The 18091-nt window shown below is 39.3% G+C and overlaps 1 protein-coding gene and 1 long non-coding RNA gene across 2 annotated transcripts in view; both read right to left on the reverse strand.

The window, feature by feature from the left end:
• The window catches only part of LOC121826239 (uncharacterized), a 188488-nt gene that overhangs the window by 16609 nt on the left and 153788 nt on the right, over nt 1–18091 (reverse strand). The gene's annotated exons all lie outside the window — the stretch shown is intronic.
• LOC121826416 (cytochrome P450 3A25-like) overlaps nt 15710–18091 on the reverse strand; it is a 79950-nt gene continuing 77568 nt past the window's right edge. The window contains 1 exon segment of the mRNA XM_076561119.1: nt 15710–16214. Coding sequence (XP_076417234.1) covers nt 16140–16214 — 75 coding nt within the window. The 3' untranslated portion in view covers nt 15710–16139.

Genomic DNA, 18091 nt, shown 5'->3' on the forward strand with positions numbered 1-18091 from the left:
TCATAAAAGATGCATTACCCTTATTCTCAAACCAAATAAATAAAAGGTAAAAAGAAGCTAATATCAGGCAATATCCTTGACTAACATAAATTAGAAAATCCTTAATGAGATATAGCTCACACCAAATTCAAAAGCACATTAAGAAGACCATACTTTTCCAGGTGGTGTTGTAACATGCCTTTAATCCCAGCATTCAGGAGGAAGAGACAGGCAGATCTACGTAAGTTCAAGGCCAGCCTGGTCTGCAGAGCAAGATCAGGACATGCACCAAAACGACACAGAGAAACCCAGTCTTGAAATAATGAAAAGAAGAAGAAGAAGAAGAAGAAGAAGAAGAAGAAGAAGAAGAAGAAGAAGAAGAAGAAGAAGAAGAAGAAGAAGACCATACTTCATTTTCAGAATTCCTTAACCTAGGAACATTAGGATTCGCCACACATACAAATTGACACAAAGCAGAACATACACACAACATTGAGGTAAGTCCTATAATCAGACATCAAAGGAATGAAATGCCTTTTTCAGGAAAACTTTTGGAGCTAGAGAAAGTGTTACTTCAAACATACAGTTCCACAAACACAACTGTCACATTTTGTTTCCTAGGGATCCTGAACAAGCAGAGGAAAGAACCTTAGATCATTTCAAAGTACTTGTCACATTCAATGTGTGGGTAAGTGAAATAGAGCATGTAAATATGATCAAAATGCAAAATAGTCAGATATGGGAAGTCATGAACAAATTCCTCATGCTATAGAGATAATATATACCACCATATGTGTGAATTACACAAGAACAAAGGCAAAAATGACAAAGAAAGAAATTGATAAAAGGAAAATGAGGTGAAATGAGGAAAAAGCATTTACAGGCAAAAATCAAAACCCAAACCAAAGATGTAAATAAAGCAATGAATAGATAACAAATGACAAAAGCCTAAACTGAAAACCTGGGGAATATACTCACTAAGTCGAAGTCCGACAGGCTTTGAAAAGTCCAAATACAGGAGAAACAACTGAATCCAACTGCTCTCCCATCAACCAACTGCTTCTTTGAAGTACAAAGACAAAACCCAGCCCTAGGTGGCGCCCTTTTATTGGCTGATATCTAGCTTACATCACTTGGACTCTATGTGATGTCACATGCAGTGGTCCAATCAAGGCTTGGCAAAATCCATAGTGATTTTTAAATTTTTTCCCTCACGTTCTTGTGTCAAGCCACTCTACTACTAATTTTTCTCATGGTTATGATATAATAGTTGGCAAAGATCTACTTACAGGAGGCAGGGTTTATTTAACTTCAGATTTGTAGAAACATAAGTCAACCCAATGGAAGGAAATAATGGCATTGACATCAGCAGAGTTGTCCAGTTGGTTATATGGCATTTGTCATCTCAATATTCTTCTGGCATATCCTTGTCTTCTCCAAGTAGTTAGTGTGATCTTAAGCATGTGTCTCTAGTCAGGCAATGCCAAGTTACATTTTAGGTGCCATGACTGATACAGTCAATCTGTGGTTCTTTCTCTCCCCCAGCCCTCTCTCATTTACACTAAAAAGCATGGGATACATGACTTTGAACTGACCATGTTTAAAGTGTCGTGTCCTCCTTCAATGATCATATTCCAAAATTGACTCCAATCTCAAAATATGTAGTTGCTTCCAGAATGAAATACCTATAGTTTCTATGTTACAGAAGACACTGTCTTCCAATCAATCTCCCCACTCTGCTGAGCTTTCATTCCCAAAGATTTCTCATGGTATGGATTCCATCTGTTTCTTTCTGGTGGGCAATGAACCAGCAATGAACAGATCCCATAGTCATGAGTGCCATGCCACTTGCCCTTTGGCCTTGGTCTTTAACTTCATTCTTACAGTCCATGGAGGATCAACATCATTTGGGTGTTGTTTTCCATATGAGATCTTGGAAATTAAGGTATGACACTGAATGGCTACATAGTATAATTCAAACCTAAGGTGGGAAGAGAGGTATGCTGTGGCCAAGACACAGCTGAAGGTCAATGGTCATGGCGTTCCACTTTGCTTTACTGGGGTTTGCATCACTGTGGAGCTATCCTCCTTAAGTCTCACCAGGTGAGTTCCATAGCCCACTGCTCTCAGAGTGCTTTAACTTTCCTGGGGTCCCAGCAATGGACAAGCTGGGGAGTAAGCTGCTGGGTGAGATCACGAAATGCATAATAACAAGCCTTACCCATTGGGGACATAACTCATGGGCAGTTTGCTTCCACTAATGGAGCATCAGTCCTTCCTTGACATGGTCCCTGCCATGTGGGTTATCCTAATTACCACCCAGCACTGGATCTGCCAGATCTTCAAAAGTGCTCACATCCCACAGCCCACAACAGTATCTGCCCAATGACACCAATATATTCCCAGAGTAATAGCCATGTTTTCTTGTCCATCTAAGAACCTCATCTCAGTGTTCTCTATCCTTCTGTGAGTCAGGACTTGTCCAATTGGGATTATACTGAGCAGTACATGTTGGGAAACAGAGCACTGCACAGCAGGAACCCACAAATAGGTTCCCAAGAGCCAGCCAAAGTCCAAGGGACAGCCCCTGTTACCATTGTTAGGAGTTTCACAAGTAGACCAAGCTACACAGCTGTCAGATATATGTAGAGGGCCTAGTCAGTCTCATGTAGGCTCTCTGGTTGTTGGTTCAGACTGAGTTCCTATGATCCAGGTTAGTTGTTTTCTGTTATCTTGGGATGTTCTTGACCCCACTGAACCCACAATCTTTCCTCCCTCTCTTCAGCAGAATTCCCTGAACCCAAAGAGGATTAATGTTTTGTTGTGGGTCTTTGCATCTTTTTCCATCAGTTACTGGATGAAGACTCTCTGATGACAATTAAGGTAGTCAACAGTCTGATCACATGAGATGGCCAGTTCAGGCTGTGTATCCGATATTACTAGACATCTTAGTTGGGTTCATCCTCATAGATTTCGGGGAGTTCCCCTTGCATCATGTTCTACCTGGCCCCATTATGCTCCCCTGTTCCAGTCATCTCTCAGTAGAATGCCCCTTCATGCACCTCCCAACCAAAACCTTCATGCTCCCATCCTTACCTGACCCCAGTTCACCCAGGAGAACTCTTTTTTACCTTTCCCAGGGAGATCCATGCATCTGCCATTGGGCTTTCCTTGTTACCCAACCTTGAATTTGGTTGAAGTCTCTTTTATTGTTGGCCACTACTTTGGGATTGATCATTTTGGGAGGAGTTATGTTGAAAGGACCAAGCAGAAGCCATAACAGGCTGTCAGTCTTCTCCCAGAGATCAGGCCTCAATTTCAGTTTCCTGAGACTTGAGTAAGCAGTTTCTGGGAGGGCTATGACATAGTCCTTGCAGTAGCTCCCTTTCTGTAAGTACTCTGACTGCTCAAGTTTCAGCCAGTTGTTTACTGTCTGGGACCCCTCACCAGCTAAGAGATACATACATGGGTCTATGTGAACATGTGAGACCAGACAGCCTCCATAGCATCTTCAGGACAGAACATGGCCCACTGAGTCAGTCCCCACAGTCAGTACATGCTAGCCCAGCCAACCCCCATGGCAGCTCAAGGACAAAGCCTGGGACTATTCCAGTCCTGCCCCCCCCAAGATGATAACTGTAACACCCAACCAGTAAATCCAAAGGTTACACACCCTCACCCAATCATATGATGCCAAGGCTTGTGCCACCCTGCTTGCGGTTTTTCCGTTTTAAAATCCCCTCACCCTAAGAGCTCAGGGCCGTCCTCCTCCACCCACTATGTTGAGTGTTGGACATGGACCAAGCCCGGGCTTGCTTGCTATCAATAAACCCCTGTGTGTTTTGCATCAGATATCAGCTCTGTGGTGGTCTTGCTCAGGGGTCTCGAGGTGCAGCCACAACAATGTTGTCCTGGGTTTTCCATGTTATTTCTGCATTTGTCATGGGCTCATCTGGATTTAGTTTGTTACTTGAGTGCTTCTGTTTCCTTTGTGTTGGGGAATGTTTAGATTGATGCTTGGTGTTCAGAGTTTGGTTTACTAGGCTCATCTGTGTTCTGCTTGAGCTCAAGTGTGGAGACACACAGTGCCGTTTTGTAGGTGGGATAACTTCCTGATGCTGGATGATCTAGAAGTGGTATCCCTTCTGAGCTCACCAACCAGAATACAGGAATTGAGATGAGATGTCTGCTGGGGCAGGATTCAGAATGTCCCACATCCTCTGATCTCATGAACCAGGTTATGTGTATTACAATGGTTGTGTATGCTGGTCACGATGTGCTAACATATATTCTGACCTCATGAGCCGTGTTCCACAGAGTGCAGTGGGTATATTCACCAACATTGGATCCAGAGAGTGTACAAGCCATGATGTTTTCACACATTTGCCAGCCTCCTAAACTGACCTTCCTGCAACCACTGTTGCTGCTTATATGTCCCATGATTCACTATCTCAAGTCATATGATTGCACTCCTCTGTTTATACCCTCTGATTGGTACTTATCATACTGAAAATACACTCAGATTCCTTCCCTGTCACTGTATATATCATCAGGCACTATTTCTTGTGTCACCCTCATTCAGCAGTATTTCTCCAATCTGTCTGCTTGAGACATGTTTGATGATTAACTTCATTAAAATAACCTGACCACATGGAATTGTATTGTACTGGTCCTTGATTTGTTTTCTCCCTGAGATCTAGTCAACTTTAAACTTCCATTTCTTCATACTGGTTTACATTACATTCTTAAATCCCACAGTCAGTAGGTGAAGTTTGGAGGATTACAAATTAAGGCTAGTCCTGCGATATTGTTCTAGTATACATTGTATTATTAATAGACACATCCTGACATAACTCAATGTGATTGAAAGAGTTTATTTGGCCCCCATGTCCTGTTCAATGTCCATCATTAGGGAAGTTTTCTAGGATCTCTAGCAGATTCAGAGGACAGCTCTTTACTGGCTTGCTCTTCACAGCTACTTCAGTTTAATTTCTTACACAATTTGGGACCAACACCCAGGGGTGGAGGCACCCACATTGGGCCTGGAGCTCCCACATTAGGCCCCACATTAATAAAGAAATGAGTCCTGTAAACTGCATGCAATTGCAAAATCACAGGCCTAGTTTCAGACACTCAGCACAATAATCCTCTTTGTTTTTAAGTCATCTTTCTATGTAAATGGATGGATGTGAAAAAGATGATATTGAGTGAGAGAACCCAGATCCAGAAAGGCAAATGTCAGAGGTCATCTCCATCAACTGTTTCTGGCTCCCAAATTTGTGAAATGAATATAAAACATGGAGGTACAGAGAGGGGAGGGGATACCAAAAGTACCTGACATCTAGCATTTATACTCCTCTTCCACAGCTAGATAACATGTCCTCTTAGCGGTTCTTCTGAGATCTTCCTAGGGAGATTGTATCTAGCAGGAGTAGAAACCTAGCCCTGTGTGTGTATGTGGGACTTTTGCTGTGGGGAGGAAATGTCTAGAAGTAACAGACAGATACATAGTTGTGTGTATGTATTTGTGTGTGTATGAGAGACAGAGAGCATGGGAGAGATAGAGAGAGATGGAGAAAGACACACACACACACAGAGAGAGAGAGAGAGAGAGAGAGAAAGAGAGAGAGAGAGAGAGAGAGAGCATGCTTTGATTGTAAGGCAGGGGGTAGTTAGAATGCCCTAACACCATCTCTTTGTGTACCTGTAACATTGGCGGTTGAGTTTAAGGTACCTAGCATGAAGTGATACCTAGCTATGAATGTATAATTGAAACTTTGCTTGAGGGGAGGTGATACTGAGGAGGACATGATGCTCTAGTCATATGTGGGTCTTTTCAATATAGGGTTATATTCCTAGCAGGTTCTGAGATTTTGTCTGTTTGGTTAGGCTATAAGTGCAGACAAAATTCTAAACAGTCTTAGTAAATAAGAAACACAGAGGCAGATACAGAGGAAATAGCCAAAGAAATCAGAGCAATAGCCACAACTAGCCTTAACTTACCTCCAGCAGTAGCTTCCCCCAGAGAAAGCAAGCTTCTTCCTGCCTAACCTGCACTTTTATTGCTTTCCTGTTCTACCTTCTCATTGGCTCTAAGCCCAGCCACATGACTTTCTCATCACTGCCTCTCTATACAGACCTCCAGGTCTCTATGGTTGGTACTGAGATTAAAGCTCCTGTTACCATGTTTGGCTGTGTTCTTGACCACACTGAGACTCTGCCTGCCATGTGATCAGATTAAGGGTGTGTACAACCACCGCCTGACTCTGCTTATGGCTTGCTTTGACCTCTGATCTCCAGGCAACTTTATTTATTAACATACAAATAAAATCACATTTCAGCACAAATAAAATATCACCATATTTCCCCTTTTCTATTCAAATAAAAAGAAAAAAGGAAAAAAAGTTATAACTAATATAAGAAAAACTATATACAATAAATACAATAACTATATACAATATATACAAGCAATAAATACCTAAACAATGTCTAGTCCATTTGCATTTGATAGACTCAGAGAAAATATTACCTTATCTATCCTATTTTGGTAAGTCCAAAATGTACCTGATTCACTTTCTATCCTAACTTATATAACTGACAGAACTATCTTATAATGTCTTTCAAATTTATATACTTACACCTCTTTAGTGAGTTTCTTCTCTGAAATTTTTAACAAGGAAATCTATAACTATCTAATCCTTAACTATAACTATAAGTATCTAATCTTCAACTCCCTCAGAGACCCAAGAAGGAAATAATATTACCTTAAAAAACCAGGAAGTACAAGCAACCGGCTTCCAAAAAAAAAAAAAAAAAAAAGGAGTTGACAGAAACAGCCAGCTGCCTAGACAGTCACCCGAGGTTTCTCCACAACATCGGGGCATCATCTTCAGCTTATAGGCTTAGCATATCCAACAGACTCATTTGTGAATTAGGATGTACACAAGGCCTACAGTTTGACCTCACATTTCATGAGAATAGTCCATGTACCAGAAACACCTGAATTCCACTAGTGTCATGTCATGATTCAGGATTTTAAATTTGGGAAATTGTTGATTTTTTTAAATTCAGCTGTCCATTCTTCTCGGCTTGTGGGTGGCTTCATCTCTTTTATTCAATGCCAGTCTACCATTAAGAGGTTAGACTCTGTCAGCTTAGTTACTCTTTCAAGAATAACTGTTTCAGCTGTTATTCCACTGCACATCAGAAGCCATTGGTCCACTGTTAGTTTAGAGTTTAGCTGCCTTTGAAGAAAGGGGCACTGATTGCAAAGGCCACTTCAGGGATGGTGCCATATTGTCCTGGCCTCAGAAGATGCCTATTGTTAAAGCCACAACCACACTTGTCTTGGCAAGAATCAGTAGTCCTTTTTTTCATGGTCTGTCCATTTTTTCCTGTTTGTCAGTAGTCAATTAGAGGACACTTTGTTGTCCAGTGGCTAACTTTTGCCGTAATGAAAGTTAACTCTATATGCAGTTTCTTGAATGCCCATGTCTTCTCTGAAGTATTGGTGTTGCCAGGAGCTGACATGTCTCAAAGTCATAAAAAAAGAAAAAAATTTCTAAGTTATTAAAACATTTTAAATGCCATATTCTATAGATCCCTGAAAGGTTTGAAGATAACCTGTCAATCTAAAATATATCTGCTTGACATTGAAATCATACCTAATATGACTACCAGTTTAACTGTAATCTCTAACTTCTAACTTTCATTTCTTTTTATTCTAATAGTTGGTAATAATAACATTCAAGAATTAGCAAATTGCATTACATAGTTAAATGAACTGTGTAAGTACAATATCTTGAACAAGATTAGAAATATACATATAGCATTTTCTAACAATATATATATATAGATATATAATTTGTATACAATATACCAAAATCCAATCCAATGTAAAGTATTTAAAATTAGTAATTGACTTTTAAAAGTGATTCAATAATCTATCTTTTTCTCTATATTGTATCTATATCTTCTCTTTCCTTTCAGAGTAGATTCAATAATCTACCCTCTAGTCTATCATTTCTACATATCTTTTTTTAAAATGAGAACCTTAAATCTAATCTCCTTTGCTGAGCACATTTTCTAACTCTTAACAACAACTTGTAACAAACCCTCCTAAACAATGAAAATTATCCCAGACCCCAAAACCATTGAAAGACCAAAAAACTACCTGCCCCATACCACCACTTTGGGAATGTGGACGTCATGTTCTTAAAATTGCTTTCTGCTGGATATGGGCAAAGGCATCTTTATTCTGAAAAGAAAAAAATTGGGTTAATTGTCAAATTCTAGGAAAGGTAGCTATATCATCTTTTGTCCAGTCTCTGCATAATACCAAAGTTCAGGGCTTATCTCAGGTCCTTATTCAAGTAGTCTGTGAAATTGGATCATCTCAGCTAGTCATCTCAAAATTGCTCTGAGCAGTTTGTAGTCCAAAGCTGATCTCTAGATGATGTTTGTCAGCTTAGTGGTATTATTATTGTCCGCATGGAATCATTGTTGTTGTGGGGCCCCATCTTCTTTGTGGAGACTTCAGTTGATGTCTGGTGGTGATTTCCTACAGAAAACTGATAGAGACTTGAACACAAAGACATGTATAAGCAGCTAATTGAAGCCTTTTTTATAGAGTTAGTACTCTATATGACCATTAATATACTAACAAAGTTTAATATATATATATATATATATATATATGTATCTTGTAAATTTTGATATAAAATTTTTACTTTAAGAAAAGTTTAAAGAATCAGAATGTAATCAAAGAATTGAGATTAGTAGTGATAGAACAGTCCCTTATTTTTTGTTTGTCTGTTTTCTTCTGTCCCATATCAGAAGATGGTTCTTTCTTCTGACATGATACAGGGAGTTTGTATTTTCCTTTTAACAACATGCTTAGGTTTAATGAAGGAGAGAACCATTCTCCAACTCCAAAGCCAGCTTTAATTTTTAATTGAACTGGGACTACAAGAAGACCATTTGTGTTAAATGTTTTTAGAGAAGAACAGAAACAAATATTTGGGAAGACTTATGAAATTTTATAGATGATATACAAATAGGACATTTTATTCTTTGTCTTGGGACATTTTTCTAGATGATTTGTCCTTTTTCTTCAAATGTCTCATTTGTCCAGTGTTCTTCAGATTCCTTAGCTTTCATTCCCCTAAAAGACTAAAACAAAAACCTTTCCCTAAGACTAACTTTGGGGATGTTCCCTTTTGACAAGTTATATCTGATTAAATGAAAATGCATGTGTTAATGGTTTAAGGTAGTTTAAATTGGATGGTCATGCTGGTTGATGAACTATCACCTCTTCTAACTAAGAGGTCTGTCTTGTTCAAATTGAACCTTTATCAATTTTGATGGTATCCACAGCTTATCTTCTCCTGTAGAAACAAAAGCAAAACCTTGTCCCCAATGTAACACATATCCTGGTTTCCATTCTGAGGTCAGCATGTCCTTAAAGTATATAGGCTGATTTAATTCAGTAGCTTTTTCTATTATCCAATGTCTCTCTGCAGCTGTTGTTCCTTTCTCATTAGCACTGAGAAAATTCAAAGTTAATAGAGCATTATGCAGTCTATCTCTGGGGGGGGGGTTGCTACCCCTTTCTGTTTATTTAGCATATCCTTTAGAGTTCTGCTTGATCTTTCTATAACTACTTGGCCTGTAGGACTATGTGGTATACCTGTAATATGCTTTATATTGTAATAAGCAAAAAACTGTTTCATTTTAACAGAGACATATGCTGGAGCATTGTCAGTTTTGATTTGTGCAGGTATACCCATGATGGCCATAACTTCTAGCACATACATGATTACAGAATCAGCTTTTTCAGAACTCAAAGCAGTTGCCCATTGAAATCCTGAATAAGTATCAATGGTATGCTGTACATTATTCAATTTTTCAAATTCTGCAAAGTGAAACACGTCCATCTGCTAGATTTCATTCCTCTGAGCACTGTTTTGGTTACATCCTGCTAGTAATGGAGTCTCATTGTAAAAGGAACAAGTAGGACATTTCCTTACAATTTCCTTGGCTTGTTGCCCGGTTATGGAAAAATACTTTTTTAAACCTTTACTATTGACATGATGTTTTTATGAAATTTTGAGGCCTCCAGCACATTTCCTATCAATAACTTATCATCTCATCATTACCTTGTGCTAGAGGGCCTGGCAGACCCATATGGGATTGGATGTGATTTATATATAAAGGATGATTCCTATTCCTGATTATATCTTGTAACTGAATAAATAGTGAAGTTAATTCTGATTCATGAGGGATAAATTTTGCCATCTCAATATTTAATACTACTCTTTCGCATACTGAGAGTCAGTTACTATATTGGAAGTGTTTAAAAAATCCATTAATACCAACAGAATAGCATACAGTTCCAATATTTGAACTGAATTATAAGGACTTTGAACCACTTACTTAAATTTTCTGATTTGCAACCTGCCTTTCCTTGTTTGTTTGCATCTGTATAAAATGTACAAGCTCCAGATATGGGTGTTTCCCATATAATTCTAGGCAAAATCCAATCAGCTCTCTTTATAAGACCAAATCTATCACTTTGGGGATATTAGCTGTTAAACTCTCTCCAAAAACTACTGCAAGCTCTTTGGCAAGTTCACTTACTGCCCATAAATTTTCAATGTCCTCCTTACTTAAAGCTATGATGATTTCTGCTAGGTCTATTCCTGCTAATTGATGTAGTTTCAATTTTCCTTTCAAAATAAAGTCACAGATTTTTTTCCACATAAGTTTTTAATTTTTTACTCTGTTTATTTGTTAAAAAAATCCATTCCAATATAACATCTTCCCTCTGCATTAAAATTTCTGTAGGAGAATGTCTAGAGGGTAAAATAACCAAAATGCAATCCAGCTTTGGATCAATACGATCATGTGCCCTTCATGTACGTTCTTTTCTACCAAGGCCAATTCTTTCTCAGTTCCTTGACGAAATATTGTTTCTAGGAATGCCCTTTTTACAGTCGCTTTTCAAATGACCTTGCTTTCCACATCCAAAACATCTGACATTCCTCAAACCTCTTGAAATTGCGTCTCCTATCTCCATATCATCATGACCATGAGACTCAACATTAGTCATATCTCTAATCCAGTCCTCCAAGGGTGCAGATCTTACCTTTACCAGCCTGATTACTCTCTTGCATGCTGCATTCGCATTCTCAAAAGCCAAAGATTCGATTATTATCTGGCTAGCTTCTGAATTCAGGACCATTCTATTTACTGCTGAAGACATTCTTTGTAAGAAATTCATGAAGGATTCTTTTGGGCCTTTTACAACTTTTATGAATGACTCAGTTTTCTTTCCTGCTTCCTCAATTCTGCCCCATGCATTCATGGCTGCCATTCAACATAGAATTAGGGTTTGATTATCATATAAATATTTTCTTTGTATTTCAGCATATTGGCGTTCTCCAAGAAGCTGATCCTGGGATTTCCACACCTCTAGCCCTCCACTGACTTTCTATCATCTTAGCCTCATCACAGCAATACATGCCCACCACTGCAGCTGTGCTCTGGTTTCAAGGACAGCATTTACCAGCTCTTTCTAGTATTGAGAGATAATTCTATTACAAGTTGACCAGGAGTTTTACATTTGCTTTACAAATGGGGAATGCATGCCATAAGATACTATTGCTTCCTTAAACCTTCTTAAATCTAACGTTTCAACTGGAGTCCAATTAGTTTCTACATTCACTTGATCAGATAGCTGCTGTACAGTTACTGGATAAATTAAGTTTGATTGTTTGAAAACAGGCTTTCTTTCTGTAACCTTATAATCCAATCCTGAAATAATTTTACCCTTAAATTCTTCTGAGTCTGAATTTCTCTATAATTCATTTTGACAGGTTTTTCTAAAGCTTTTATCCTAGCACTTAAATTGACTATCTTTTTAAATTGTAAAATAAGGATAAGTAAACTAATAATATGCATAAATAATGTTACATATATCCCATCAACATTAATCCTCTCTTGTAATTGTTCCATTTTCAGATTGCCTAATGTTTTTCAAACAAAGATCTATTTCCTTCTATTGTACAGATATTACCCATTTTTTTAATGTGGAGAAATTTTTCCCTTTTAAGTAGTTTTACTGTTTAAAATATCTGATATCTTAATTGACTTACCAAGTCTGTGTAGAACAGTAGAAATCTGAGGGAATTTCAAAACAGCTACCGAGTGTGGTTGTGGGGAGAGAGAGAGAGAGAGAGAGAGAGAGAGAGAGAGAGAGAGAGAGAGAGAGAGAGAGAGAGGAAGGAAGGAAGGAAGGAAGGAAGGAAGAAAGAAAGAAAGAAAGAAAGAAAGAAAGAAAGAAAGAAAGAAAGAAAGAAAGAAAGAAAGAAAGAAAGAAAGAAAGAAAGAAAGAAAGAGTAGCCACGTATTATTTTGGCTAAAAGCCAAACTCCAGGGACATGCTCCCGCTTGAGCCAATTTGGGCCTGAGCTCTGGCATCCTTAAGCCCCGACCATGTGAACTGGTGGTTCAGCTGCAAGCAACTCCAGTCGAGTGCAGCTCTGACCTCGTGCAGCCAGACCGGTAGCTCTGACCGGGCCTGGGGCCTGTAAACTCTGGCTACTCTGGGGTTTGAAACCCCTGGCCTGTGAAGCCACCAATAGTTTTTAATGAATTTGTGCCACAATAGGCACCAAATGTGGATGAAATTCTAAATGGTCTTATTAAATATGAAACCCAGAGCCAAATGAGGAGTTAATAGCCCAAGTGATCACAGCCTTTAGCTTACCATGCACTGCTATCCTTCCCCTCAGAGCGACCTTCTCCTGTGTGTCTGTCTTTTTATTGCCTTTTTATTCTACCTTCTCATTGGCTCTAAACCCAACCACATGATTTCCTCATCGCTGCCTATCTATATAGATCTCCAGGTCTCTATGGTTGGTACTGGGATTAAAGATGTGTGTCACCGTGCTTGGCTGTGTCCTTGAACACACAGAGACTCTGCCTGCCATGTGATCAGATTAAGGGCGTGTGCTACCACTGCCAGACTTCTGCTTAATGGCTATGAACTCTGATCTCCAGACAACTTTATTTGTTAACATACAAATAAAATCACATTTCAGCACAAATAAAATATCACCATACAGGGTTCACTGGTCATCCAATCTGACCAAACTGATTCAGTGAGAGTTCCTGTCTCAATAATTAAGCAGAAAGCAGTTGAGGACACTTCAGTTGACCTCTGGCCTCCACATAAATGAGAACCAGCACACATGAAAACACAAAAACTAGCCAGATAGTGGTAGTGCATACCTTTCAGTCCTAGCACTTCGGAGGCAGAGGCTGGTGGATCTCTGAGTTCAAGGACTGCCTGGTATACAGTGCTAGTTCCAGGACAGCCAGGGCTACACAGAGAAACCTTGTCTCAGAAAACAAACAAACAAAAACCAAACTAAAGTACCATCATTCTGTCACTCACACTCATCAGTTGGTGTGATAACAAGAACTAGAAAGAAGACATTCAGTTTTCCTCCAGGAAGACATTTGGTGTCTAGTGTGAAAGGTAGGGAGACTCACATATTCTTGGAGAGACTAGAACCAGCCACCCCGAGTGGAAGAAAGAGTGCTGACACCACAGATTCAGAGATCCAGTTTAGATACCTTGCACAAAGTCCCAGACAGCTCACACGGACACTCAGTGTGTCCTTTCTAAGGGTAGAGATTAAATCCAGCATCTGTTTCTTATGTGGAATGTTGGAAGTTTTACCTCCTCTAACCTAACCAGTTGGGAAAATCATGAGAATGAAGAAAGAAAAGGTAGTGGTAAAAAGAAATAAAGAAAACTGGTATATTGCCTGACTTAGTTTTTGCTGTCGTTTTTTGAAACAAGGTCTCCCTAGGTAACTTAAGCTGATTTTGTCCTCACAGTCCACCTGTATCAGCTTCCCCCCATGACACCCAAATGCACTTAAGTCTTCTGTAAGATGGGATTGCCTTAACAGCACTAGAAGGGGTTTCAAGAAGGCACTTGAAACACAGAGGGGTGGGTACTGTCTGGGAGATTCCCTGGACGTCAGTGTGGCTGAATGAGGTTGATCAACTGATACTGACTGCAGTGGAGAACACAGAAGGGTTTTCTGAAATACTTCCATTCATTTCCTAAGCAACAAAGCTGGCATAGCCAAAGGCTGTAAAACTATAGATGATTTCCCTCTAGTAATGATTGTTTCTTCTGTGGATCTAATACAGGAAGAAGCTCATGGTTGGATGCATTGTTTTAACATGTGATCTGCAGCATATCTGGAGAGATGGGGCTCTATACTAGACTGCAGCTATCCTCAAGACTTGCATTTTGAGATTTGTAGCTTCCTGGCTGCTCTAATATTGATTCACATCTTTTTTATTATTTTCTTTGAATTTTTCTAGTATCATCAAGTATTGTTTGTGACTACTATTTTTGTCATTCTCCTGTCAATATTGTTGTAGTTTTGATGAGAGTGGCCCCCATAAAATAATATATTTGAATATTGGTTCTCAGTTGCTGGACTGTTGGAAAGGTTGAGGTATGGTCTTGTTGGAGTAGAGGTGGCCTTGGTGTGGAGAATGTGTGCCAACAGAGGTGGACTTTGAAGTTTCAAAAGCTCACACCGGGCCATCTCTGTCTCTTTGCCTGCTGCCTGTGGATCAGGGTATAGCCCTCAGCTTCTCTAGCACCATGTCTGCCTACATGTTGTGATGCTCCCCATTGAGATGATAATGAACTATGTCTTTGAAACTTAAGCCCTCAGTTAAATTCTTTCCTTTAAATTAGCTGCCTGGGAGGTGGTGGCTCATGCCTTGGATCCCAGCTCTTTGGAGACAGAGGTAGGTGAATCTCTGAGTTAAGGCCAGCTGGTGTACAAAGTGAATTCATGAGAAGTTCTTTTTTATAGAGCCAACTTCCATGCATCCTTCTTAATCATCGATGCTTTCCTTACCTAACTTTGGTTTTCTGCATCCTACTCTTTGATTGTGTAGACACCCCCTTGTCTACCCCACACCCAGGCAGGCAAGACCCTCCTTGTACTACTGGATCTCATTTGAAGTTGCCATAATTTTCTTTTCCAGTATAATATGTAGACACCTTCATGTGCCTCCATGCAGTGATTTTAGACTAAATGACTCAGGAAGGGAATAAAAGAGTGTAAACTAAAGTGGAAGAACACATGAAGTTTCTGATGCCAGATAAGAATGGAACACTTTAGCCTTTGGTGCCCAATCCATTGACCAGTCAGCCATTTTTATTTTATGTTGACTGTCATGATGGATTCTGAAAGGAAAACAATATCTCTGCCCTTTATAAACATCAAGTAGAAATAAGGCAAACGGAGTGAGAAAAACCTCACCCCATTTAGTTATTTTATTAGATATATTTTTTAACTATTCTTATTTGATATGCACTGGTGTTTTGCCTCCATGTACGTCTGTGTGGAGTGTCAGGTCCCCAGGAACTGTAGTTACAGTTGTGAGCTGCCATGTGGGTGCTGTGAGTTTAACCCAGGTCCCCTGGAAAAACAGTCAGTGCTCTTAACCACTGAGCCATCTCTCCAGCCCGCCTCCCATTTTAGTTATATTTTAAAAGTTTGAAAATTAAATAAATTGTAAATGAAATTTCCAAAAAATGTACCAAACCAAAGTGAACATCATCAAACTCTGAGAAGTCAAAAAGAGACCCAAACAGACTCAAACAATGAGTGACTATGATCAGAAATGCTGTGTCTCAGTTTTATTGATGCAAAGGAAGACATCACATATTTTTGGAAAGATGATTTCTATTTGTAATATTATACAATATTAAAACAACATTTGAGACAGATTTCTCACTAGAATCACCATAGTACCTCCCATTTCATTACAATATGATTGATAAGATAGCAGAGAAATGCTTAGTACAATCAGGATGGCCCCTAGAATCAGAAAAATCTCAGTTCTATATTGACTTAATAATTTTCTGTAAATCACACAATACATGATACTCAGCACAGACACTGAGCATGCTCAATGAATTCCTGAACACCTAATCGTCAAGGGCAATTAAACTGATTAATTCAAAGGCAAATTAGATTCTCTGATGATGGGTGGCACAGCTTCTTTGAAGAACAGCAGAAATCTTGCTGGAAACTCAAGCTCCATTTGTAATTTCACCTTGACACAACTTTCAGGATGATGGGTTCTTCTGGTTGAAAAATAGTTTGCTTGCTTAACTTCAAGGGAATCTGTGGCAGTTGAAGAAGCACATTGAAAAGGAATGAATGAGCCAGCAACCACAGCAAAGAAGAACAAATCCATTCAGGACAGTGGTATTTTATATACATAAAACACTTTAGGCTTCATATGTCTTGAATTCTTTATACATACATCTTCATTAGGACTGGGTAGTCCAAACACCCAGGTCTACTGTTCATGCAATAAAGTCATTTTGGAGTAATTGTTGTATATAGAACCTGAGGGGGGAGACTATGCCGACCCATGTTCTTTATTGATTTGAATTTAAGTGAAAAGGCTGAGTTTTGAAATTCTGGATCACATTTTAAGTATGTGGAAGACTGTTTTTGATAGGCAATATAAAGGTAAATCACATTTGTTGACACGTAGAAGGTAATCCTGAACACATGTCAGACAGTGCAGCTCTGTGGGCACAACTCAAATTCTCAGGCCAGTTGTGCCTGTCCAGTTTAATGGCAGGCAAGAACTTGTGATTTTTCCTAAGATCTCCTCTTAGCCCCGGAGGGTAGTGTGAATGGGGAACTTCTGAATCATTCAGTGTTTCCACCAACCATTTTACCTCAGTCTCTTCCATCTTATGGGAGAAGAGAAGCTGCCAACATCTGGTCTCTGTAGATGGTGGGGAAACAGGTTATCAAGGAAACTGAAGAATGTCAGCTTATGGAAAGCTTTCAAGATTAAAGTCTTTGTCTGTCCATCTTTCTGAAGCACTGTGTAGACAGGACAGCTACACAGTTACCCTGGGTGAAAAATGAGGGGATGACGACCTCTCTAAGACCACGAAGAAAGGACAGCTGATGAGAGGAGCTGTGTAGCTACATACAGGACCAGAATTCAGCCTTGTCATTCATTGCTTTATTTGGAAGTAAAGACAATTGACCTTTAAGTTTGGGGAGGGGGCAACATGTCAACTTCTCTAAGTGTATTGTTTGTGTTTTAACAACATGAATCTATTCTCTTCAGAGATACACCCACAGAAAGATAGGCATATATGCCCTTGTATGCTTACAGGAGCAAATTTAAAATATAAAAATAGGTTAAATGTATATTTAAGAACTCCAGAACAGTTGTAAAATACTCCTTAAAATATACCTAAGATATTCACAGACTTCCCAGCAAAGCAGTCTTGGTAGAGTAAGTAAACAAAAATAAGGTGAAATTCAAAGACATAATTTTCAGTGCAGAGAACAAAATTGGGTGCATTGCCTTTGTGATGAAAAGAGGCTTCAGACATCACTAGAGCAGAGGAGTAGGTGGGCCATGGCCAGACAGCTTGTTTGAATGACTTAGTCACCTACTTCAACTTGAAGAATAAGCACAGAATGAAGAGGCAAGACAGTAGAAGACAGACTTCAGAGAACATAAAAGACGTCTTCATGTAGCACAGTGATGAAAATGTGAGATCAAATGGTCAGGATGATCCTGAAGGGTTGAAGTTCTTTATGTGCTATAGTAGTGTCTGAAATCAGTGTTCACTACAGCCAATATGGATCTCTTAAAGCCATGCTCTGGGTAAATCATTTCCAGGTATCTGAGGTGATTAGGCACAGTGAGTTTTTAAAGTTACAAAGTTCAAAGCAGAGCTAGTGCCGGGAAGCCCTCCATTCACAAACCACAGCAAGGTGATCATTACGAGCTATGAGCGTGTGCAACAGTTTCCCAATCTCCGGTCAGTCACACAATTTAAACCTGGACTTGATCTTAAAGACACTATACTTAATCATGTCGTGCTGATCTGCATGAACTCTAAATAATTTCTCTGCTAGTGCTTTATCCAGACACAGACTTGCAGCTCAGAATGGAAGGTCCTTAAGCTTACAGGTCAAATCCTATATTTCATGATGAATGACCAATTTCCCCTTTCTAT

Source organism: Peromyscus maniculatus, chromosome 23, assembly GCF_049852395.1.
Source record: "Peromyscus maniculatus bairdii isolate BWxNUB_F1_BW_parent chromosome 23, HU_Pman_BW_mat_3.1, whole genome shotgun sequence".
Classification (NCBI taxonomy): Eukaryota; Metazoa; Chordata; class Mammalia; order Rodentia; family Cricetidae; genus Peromyscus; species Peromyscus maniculatus.